Source organism: Erythranthe guttata, chromosome 11 (assembly GCF_056151865.1).
Source record: "Erythranthe guttata isolate IM_541 chromosome 11, IM_541, whole genome shotgun sequence".
Taxonomy (NCBI): Eukaryota; Viridiplantae; Streptophyta; class Magnoliopsida; order Lamiales; family Phrymaceae; genus Erythranthe; species Erythranthe guttata.
In genome coordinates, this window is record NC_142543.1 from 8,451,206 (window position 1) to 8,460,817 (window position 9,612).

The window sequence follows — 9,612 nt, forward strand, 5'->3', positions numbered from 1 at the left end:
TATTCCAATTCGCAATTCACAATTACGAATCTTGGATTCAATCATATCGACATCCAATCGTTCAAAGATTAACACATTAATCTATGTTTGTTGTTATCAAGGATCTATATTACACGAGAAGTGTGACCCTCAATGGTTCAGGTGTATGCTAGCCGTGGGCTCACAACTCTTTGTGATTCGAAAAACACATTGTTCTTATACGAACTCCTCCCAAGAGTCCCGATTAGAGTAAAACTCATTTTACCTAATCCCGATCAAATCGGTGCCCAACGAATCAAGATTGGCGTCTAGCAACTACGCATCATGATTCCCTAGATACAAATGAAGTGCCTGCAAGAACCTTATGATATAGTTAGCGTACAGTACGATCCCTTCGTAGCACATGTCCCGATTGAACTAGAGGCATTGGTTCACCGAGACCTCTTATAAAGTTCAATAACCGTGCGAACGTTCTAGGTATTATAAATCCGTTCGTGTGCGACTTAGGGAAACACATTTCCCTAATCACCCCACTATCAACTCTGGCCAGAGATTCCATGGATTATAAACCGTCAGAACACACAGGACATCCATGACTACTCAAGCGCTCGAATCCCCTACTACAATACACAGACTTCACACTAGATTTCGGATTGCACGAACGTTGGCCCTTGGAGCGGTCCGCGGTGGGACTCAGGGACAGGTCACGATACAATCGGTCCTCTAGTGAAGTCACGGTGATGTCTGGGTCTTAAGGACTAATGGTGTACAACTATATCTTAGAAACCTATTACTCGATGAATGAGAACCACTTATAGATTTCTAGGGCGAGGGAGTTCAGTGAACTCATCCAGTATGAGCACCCACTCAAGTATGCCGATGTCACAACACCGAGGACTGATGAGACGCAGTACACATACACTAAGTGCTAGTCTCAAAAGGGAAAGGCCGGTATCCTCATTATTGGCGTAACCCATCGACTAGGAACAAGGTTTAACAGTTACATTACATTGCTGAGTTATCTCACGATTCTACTAGATCAACTCACAGTAATAGAGTAACTCGTTAGGACTATATCTATGCTGCTTGCATGGGATAACAGATATAGAATGCCAAATATGATATTTTATTATTACGAACGAAAAACGATTGTTTTATTACAAAGAAAAGAGAAAGACCACAACCACAAGTTGGCTTGCCGGTCACCTACTCTAACAGAGAGTGCGAAGGCTTTGGTCACATTCAATCAGAATGCGCAAACACCCTGAAGAAAAAGAAGAAAATGTCACTTACTACTGTTTGGAGCGATGAAGAAGAATCTGATGATGACCAAGGAAACAACGATCAAGTCACTAACTTTGTAGCATTCAGCAGCAAAGTTCCTCTGGACAACTCAGAATCAACTGTTGCTTCAACTGTTGCAACAGACTGTGAAACAGAATCCAGGTATGAAAATATGTGTTCTGATTATGACAAAAATCTAAACGAAAATTCTTCTTTTGCAGAGGATCCGAACAGCAGCAGTGATGAGGAAGAACCAACCTTGGATGAAGTAAAGGAGGTATATGAAAAAATGTACCAAAAATGGCTCGACGTCGTTAAGGTAAATAACTTCCTGGAAAAGGAGAAGTTTGTGCTTGTAGAGAAAAACAAGACACTAAAGGTAAGAATCTCTACTCTTGAGGAAAGGATCATATCTAGTGATCAAGAGAAAAATAGTTTGCAGGCTAAACTTACTCAAACTCAAGAAGCAATTGCAAAATTGAACTTGGGTAGAGGTAATCTAGATGAAATCTTAAGCAACAACAAGCCAAACTATAATCGTCTAGGCATAGGAGGGAGTCAGCTACCCAAAGTTGATCTAAAGCAAAAGGAAGATCAAAACAGAAAAATCAACTTTGTTAAACAAGCTTCTGTCTCACAAACAGTTGCAACTGTTGAAGCAACGAAACACAATTCAAAGAAAAGGTTTATTCCCACTTGTTTTTTCTGTCAAAATCCAGGTCACATACGTCCTAGATGCTTCAAATATTTAAAACTTGTGAAAAAGCTCGTGGCTCGTTCTCTTTACTCTGCTAGGGCTGATTATTTTCCTTCACCCTCTCAAAAACCCAAATAAAATTGATATTTCCAATAGACCTCAGCAAAAAAATTGGGTTGAAAAGTCCACGTTTAAATGCTTATCTGCGATTACTTCTTTAAAAGCAAGTACTACTAATGATTGGTATTTTGACAGTGGGTGTTCACGACATATGACCGGTGTTAAAGAGTTTCTGAAAAACTATCAACAAATCACCGGTGGAGCTGTTACCTTTGGAAACGGAAAAAATGGTGAAGTGCTAGGGAAAGGATCGCTAAATCATGAGAATCTCCCAAAGCTGAAGAATGTACTACTTGTAGAAGGACTCACGTCAAATCTAATAAGCATCAGCCAGCTATGTGATCAAGATCCTGAAGTCAGATTCAATAAATTCGCATGTCGAGTATTAGACAAAGACGAGAATTGTGTTATTCAAGGAACTCGATCATCTGACAACTGCTATATTCTTGTCTCTGCTGGACCACTGGAAGAGGAACCAACAAAGGAATTGGAAAACAGCTCCAGTGTCGCACCAACAGTTCCAACAGTTGATGCAGCCTCTACCATTTCAGAAGAAAGTGACGCCAATTCTGAAACAGGAGACGAAGCTGAAGTCAGGTCTCTCGAATTGGATGATCAAACTCACAAGGAACCCTCAAGAAGAGTCAAGAAGAATCATCCAGTGGATCAAGTCATTGGTTCGGTAGAAAAAGGAATTCAAACCCGAGGCTTTAGCGATGCTGGTTGGGCAGGTGATGCAGACGATCGAAAAAGCACAACTGGAGGATGCTTCTATCTTGGGAACAATCTCGTGTCCTGGTACAGCAAAAAACTCTTATGGATGAGACAACTCTTATGGATGAAACAAATGGTATGTGATTATGGTATTAGTCAAGATTTATTGCATATTTATTGTGACAATATGAGTGCAATTAATATTTCCAAGAATCCAGTACAGCACTCTCGAACTAAGCATATTGAAATTCGCTACCATTTCATTAGAAATCTTGTAGAGGAAGGAACTGTCTCATTAGAGTATGTCACAACGGAGAAACAACTTGCTGACATCTTTACTAAACCCCTAGATGCACAAAGGTTTGATTCCTTGCGAAATTCGCTTGGAATTTGTATTGTCTGACCTGTGCAGTTGCATAAACTGTTGCAACAGTCTGTGTCCAGACTTGCAACTTTTAAAAGTTTTATGGACACATCACGCATACTGCATTTTGTTCATCTAGGTTATGCATTAGACATATTGCATGTGATGAGACCCCTTGTGTATTGGATACTATCTGTACTTTCGAATCTTGTGAGGTAGAACTTCATCAATCCCCAAATGATAGCTACAGAGGCTTTAGCCTATTTACTACCCTTCACAGTCTTGTCATGGTTGAACACACTCATAAGGAAAAGCTGCCGCTTCAAATGAGTAAAAGCTACTCTTGAATTTTCGTTAATTCTATATATAAAATGTCAATCAATTGGTCTGTGAATAGTTCGAAGCCTTTTTGAGTTGAGTCAGTAAATCACGTGGCCGAAAGCTCGCTACAAGGCTCAATTAGAAAGCCCAAGGGACTACACATTGCACGACCATTATAAATTTTATATGCGGTCAGTGAATAGTTCGAAGCCTTTTTGAGTCGAGCCGGTAAACCACATGACCGAACACTCACTACACGACTCAATTAGAAAGCCCAGGGGACTACACATTGCACGATCATAACTATCTCTCTATTTTAATTGCTCTGCTCTTCATGAAAAAGCTACCTTTGATAGTGTGTGTATGCTGCCTAATAAGAGTGTTTTTGTGCTTGATTTGAGGATACTAAATTTGCTGTTAGTCTCCTTAGTCTATCTCTTGGAGCTTGCTTTTTGTTAAAATTGAAGATAAACCCCATGGTTTGATAGTCCTAATAGTATCCTATTCACTTGTGTTTATTCACTCATTTTTTTTCTTCTCACGTTTATTTTTCGTCTTAGTTATTTGCCTCTGCATGTTAGGCATTTATTTATTTATTAAAAAAAAAAAAAAAAAAAAAAAAAAAAAAAAAAAAAATCCGGGGTGGGTTCGTAATTTTTGGCGGCAATATATTTCTTCGGAGTAACTCACTGTTCTGAGCATTTTTTTTCTTCTTCTCGAAGTTTATTTGAACTGTGTTGGGCTTCATATGCGAAAGTTGAGAGTTGCTGTATCTGAATTTGATTTTCATTAATTGAATTTATTGTGAGCATAATTATTATATTTGCAATTCTCTCACTTGACTATTCCTAATTGCTAAACTACCCCTGAGCAGACCAACAGTCATCCTTGGAGAATCCCGTATTCATTTTTTTCTCTCCAATTTTTCTTCTTCCCTACTGCTCTGTTTGCTTCTTCTTCTTCTTTTGCAGCAAAATCCCAAAAAATTCAACACAGTCGAAGGGAATCAACAACATCATCATGGGCAAAAAAAAAAAAAAAAAAAAAAAAAACATCGGTTGTTCATCCTCGTCGTCCAAACGACGGTTCTCACGGCCGCCTCCGTCGACAATTTTGGCAATCTGCCACTCATTTTGGTCCCTAGGTTTTCTCCACCGCTGTCGCCGCCAATCTCACCGCCGTCACCGTTCATCTATTCTCCACTATCTCCTCTACTGCCACACTCGCCGGCTGCCCAATCGTCACCACCACCGTGTGCACCGCCATCGCAACCACCCAAACCGGCCTCACCTGCACCCCGCCACCTCGCCGCTCTCGTCGACGCGTCACTCACTCTGCCTCGCCTTCCGCTACTCGCACCACCGCAGGTCACTATGCACCGGATCCCGTGGTGCCTATCTCTGCTGTCGATGCTTTTAATTCTCGGTTCTTTCTCCGAGCGCATCAAACCCGGTGGCGTCTGTCAAGTGGTTCATGATTTTTTATGCCAACCTACCTAGTGGGGTCTCTGATTTTCGAGGTCGTTTTTACGAAGAAGAAACTCGACTATTTTACTGCCCTTGCTCAGAAAGGGGGAGATTATTCTTGAGGGGGAGTTGACAACGAAGCATCAACAACCCAGGAGGAACCGCATACAGGGGGAGCTGATGCAGCTGCTGGAACTACTACTGAACTGTTGTTGCTCCAACTGTTCCAACAGTTGATGGTACAACAGCTGAAGTTGATACGAATGATGACGAGGAGTTGTTCGTTGATGCTGAATATATTCTGGAGTAGTTTTTTTGTGGTTGTCGAATTGATTTTCTGAACAACGGCCTCTAATAGTCTGCTAGGCTTAACTTTTTTCTTGTTTCGTTAACTGCTTTTTCCTTTAACTGTTCTAACAGTTACTCTATTATGCAGTCTAATGTTTTGTCAGGTATTTGATCAAGGGGGAGGACTTGATTATAATAAATAGATGACAAATGGGGAGATTGTTAGAATCCGAGAGGATTCTATTTCGGTTTTTCAACACGTGTGCGAAAAACGTGTATAAAAACTAGGGAAGTTTCCTTAGTTCTTTAAACTCTTATTTTGTCATTAATTTATTTAATTGACTAAGTGTTTTATTAACAAGGAATTTAATTGACTAAGACTTTCCTTGTTTTACACAACTCTTGGCCTTTCAATTTCTGGGCTGTCATATATGGGTTTTCTGCATTTTCAGAACCAGCTTTCATCTTTTCTCTTCGCATTCAACCGGTTCCAAGATTCAACCTTTTTCCGATTCTTGGATAACCCTTTGGTTACTATCACAGCGATTCTTGGATAACCCTTTGGTTACTATCACAGGTTAGAACACTAAATTTACTTATTTTACTGATTCTTTCAACTTTCTTTCATTAATTACTGGAAAACTCATGTTAAATCCTCGCTATGGGTACTGATTCTAATTACGTATCTATCTTGTCTGTGCTTTTTTTCTTTTGTTTTCGTTTAGGGTTTTTGTAGTTCTGATTCTAATTTGGTGGGTCAGTTTCAGATTTGCAAATTGCGCCGTAAAAGGGGCTTCAAGACTGTGTTTATTAGAGGAGGGTCTGGTGGTTCTGTTAATTCCGGGCCTAGCGCAAATATTCATGGCTCCGGCGGTGGTGGAGTGAAAAAGTTTGTATTATACATGTTCTTGCGTTGTACAACTACAGTGATTCTTCTTCTTTGTAGGTGAAGTAAAAATAGGTGTTTCAGTTTTGCACAAAAATAAACACAAATTGTTTCTTACTCATATTTTTTTTCCTCCCCCAGCCACCGTCGATATGACTACGCCAATGAAGCTGCATCGCACCTCGACCTGGAGACCGGCGACTCCTCCGCTGGCGTTGATGGGGGTGGATGGGGGCAGCGATCCTGATTTCTCTGATCCTTTCGACATTGCCAACACCAAAAATGCCTCCCATGAATCGCTCAAGCGCTGGAGGGTAAGATTTCGCCCGCGTGTGTTTGTTTATTGTATTGCATTTAATTATCACATGCAATAAATTGTTTGTTTTCATCGTAAAATGTGATGTCGTTGTTGGTGATTCTTTTATGGCCTCTGTTTTGGTTTCATGCACGTGACGTTTCGATGATCCGATCCCATAATAGTGCATCTTATTTTTCTGTTTGGAGGATAAATTAAACGGTTGAATGATTAGTTGTCGAATTTATCGTTTTTGCTTTTATGGTTATGGAATTTAAAATCACTTGAAATTCGATGAATTACATGCATGTGCACCTCTTTCTGATTGTCTAAGTCTTGGTCCTTTTGCAGCAAGCCGCCCTCGTGCTTAATGCTTCGTGATGTTTCCGCTAAACGTTAGACCTGAAAAAAGACGAAGAACAAGAAAAGAGAAGACGGATGATCAGAGCACATGCTCAGGTCATAAGGGTAATATTAAAACACATTAGTCTTCATTCCGTACTTTTATTAATTCGATTCTTGATATTCTGGTGTCGGTGGTTGTAGGCTGCACTGCTCTTTAAGTTGGCTAGACAACGAGCAATAGGTATTTTTCGAGCGTTGCTTCTTTTTAAGCGGGTTTTCCTATTTCCATCTCTGCTACAAACCTGATTTGATTTTCGTCAAATCAGTATTAGGCACGACAGTAGCTCCACCATCTCCTAACGGTGATTATGAAATCGGACTCGAGCAACTTGCTTCGATGAACATGGATCATAATATTACAGCACTGCAACAATATGGAGGGGTAACACTTCCTTTTTCCCTTCACCATCTCTCTAGGAAGTTTGCTAACATATGCTATATGCATAAATATTAATCTCGACCGTCATTTTATTCAGGTTAAAGGGTTGGCAGAAATGATAAAAACAGACGTCGAAACAGGGATATACGGTGACGAAAATGAGTTATCACGAAGAAAGAATGCTTTCGGCTCAAACACGTATCCCGTGAAAAAAGGAAGGAGTTTCTTGGTAAGACTTGTCTAGAGTGTTATATTTGTTTGATAGGATGTTCTTACTTATACATTTCCACCATTTAATTATTCGACGTTTGTTTTTGCGCAGAGATTCCTATGGGAGGCTTGGCAGGATCTAACTCTCATTATTTTAATAATAATAGCCGCCGTGGCCTCTTTGGCTCTCGGAATAAAAACTGAGGTTGGCTTGAAATACAACAATACCATATTATTAAAAGAATTTATATAATTTCCTTCATATATAAATTTAAGAATTGCTCGTGTTTTCCAGGGCCTGGAGGAAGGATGGTACGACGGAGGAAGCATCACCTTTGTTTTTCTTCTGGTTATTTTTGTTACAGGTTAGAAAATTCAGATTGGTTATTTATAACCTTAGGAGAGAAGTAATATAATTGCATCTGTTGCATCTGTTGTTCAGCAACTAGTGATTATCGGCAGTCCCTCCAGTTTCAAAATTTAAACGAAGAAAAACGGAACATCAAATTGGAGGTAATATTCCAGTCACGAACTTATTCAAGCTTTTACCTTCTTGTTATTGTTCTCTTTAGAGTACTCTCATGGACAAACATATGTACAGATGATCAGAGGTGGCAGAAGAAACAAGGTTTCGCTATACGAGATTGTGGTTGGAGATGTCATACCTCTCCAGATTGGTGATCAGGTGATAACAGATCCGATTTTACTCGATATACTTTCTTGGACCACGCATCATTGTCTAAAAGAGTCTCCTAATGTATTTTACACAGGTTCCTGCCGATGGAATCTTGATAAGCGGACATTCTCTCGCCATTGACGCATCCAACATGACTGGAGAAAGCAAGATTGTGAGCTGCTTAGACTTTATTTTGAAGGTTCTATAATATTAGATAATTATATTTTTATTTCTCACACACAATGCCATTATTGCAGGTCCACAAAGACCACAAATCTCCATTTTTGATGTCTGGTTGCAAAGTAGCAGCTGGTGCCGGAACAATGATGGTAAGATATAAAACTTTCCCACCTCCAGTAAACGAATTTTCGACCACGCTTAATTTCTGTTCCAATTTCAGATGTTGAATTATTATAACAAGTTCAAATTTCTGTTTCAGGTAACTGGTGTCGGAATCAACACCGAGAGTCGGATTATTTAAATTGCAATTTCATCCAAAAAGTTGGATTATTTATTTTTAAATCCAAATAAATTTATGTTCAGTTATAAAATAATTTTAGAGGGCATTTGGGACTTTTCATGACAAAAAATATAACAAAGAGTCGCACACACAGCGCGTGTAACACACAATCAGCCCGCAGGGGCCTTTCTGGCTTTGACTAATTTTCACAGGGGGGTTTTTGCTAATATTTTTAACATGGGGACTTTTTTAGCCATTTGAGATTTCACAGGGGTGGATTTTGCAAAAAACCCTTCTTCAAATGATAAATATTTAGGAGTGGTTTGTTAATTAATTACTCGAGTAAGGATTTTTTTCTTAATTTAATCTTATCTTGGGGGATCTTCCTGTAATTTGCCTAATAAATTATAATTAGAGTGATATTTTTGCAATTTAAAAGAGAAAAGATGGTTAACATGTACTTACTTTTCAACACACTGATTTATTATATATACACAATATATAATAATAAATATATATATATATATATATATATATATATATATATATATATATATATATATATATATATATATATATATATATATATATATATATATATGATGACGTAAAAAATAAATCACCTAATGTGTTGAAGCTGGGAGAGCAAAGTAGGTCACGTGCTCACGAGCTAGATAGTCCTGAGAACTTTAATTTGCTCTAGGATCCTGCGAACAGAAAACACGTAATCTAAGCCGGGGGTTGATCCGGCGGAAACCCCTCCGACGCTCAAGTCAGACGTGAAGATAGTTGGTAATTGTAGAGAGAATTCCTCAAGAAGAATTGATTGAATAATAATAACGTACCTTCATTCAATGAATTTAAGTTCTATTTATACTTTATTGATTGGGTCGAGACAATTTATCGGGCCCAACCTTATTTGGGTTTGATTGGGCCTCTGTAGAAATAACTATTAAGTTGGGCCTGTGGTCCAGTAAATGTGGGCTATTGGGCTGGGCCAATAGGCATATCATTAAGCCCCCACTCTCGAATCGATGTGGGAGCGAATTGGAGAGAGGTGCCGGATCG

General features: G+C 39.1%; 1 protein-coding gene across 1 annotated transcript; it reads left to right on the top strand.

The window, feature by feature from the left end:
• Nucleotides 1–5,648: 5,648 nt before the first annotated feature.
• Nucleotides 5,649–8,565, top strand: LOC148766935 (calcium-transporting ATPase 9, plasma membrane-type-like). Its single transcript, XM_088825864.1, has 14 exons — nt 5,649–5,810; nt 5,995–6,122; nt 6,261–6,433; nt 6,766–6,882; nt 6,961–7,000; nt 7,086–7,201; nt 7,296–7,427; nt 7,521–7,613; nt 7,704–7,773; nt 7,851–7,921; nt 8,010–8,093; nt 8,179–8,256; nt 8,342–8,413; nt 8,524–8,565. The coding sequence occupies exons 4-14, from the start codon at nt 6,853–6,855 to the stop codon at nt 8,563–8,565; spliced, it is 828 nt and encodes a 275-aa protein (XP_088681990.1). The 5' UTR covers nt 5,649–5,810; nt 5,995–6,122; nt 6,261–6,433; nt 6,766–6,852.
• Nucleotides 8,566–9,612: the final 1,047 nt, after the last annotated feature.

Bases quoted from the DNA above. Each gene is read 5' to 3' on its own strand.
- LOC148766935 (XM_088825864.1), top strand. From the start codon at position 6,853: ATGATCAGAGCACATGCTCAGGTCATAAGG. The intron at 7,774-7,850 runs GTTAGAAAATTC...TCTGTTGTTCAG, and splicing joins TCTGGTTATTTTTGTTACAG to CAACTAGTGATTATCGGCAG. The intron at 8,094-8,178 runs GTGATAACAGAT...TATTTTACACAG, and splicing joins CTCTCCAGATTGGTGATCAG to GTTCCTGCCGATGGAATCTT.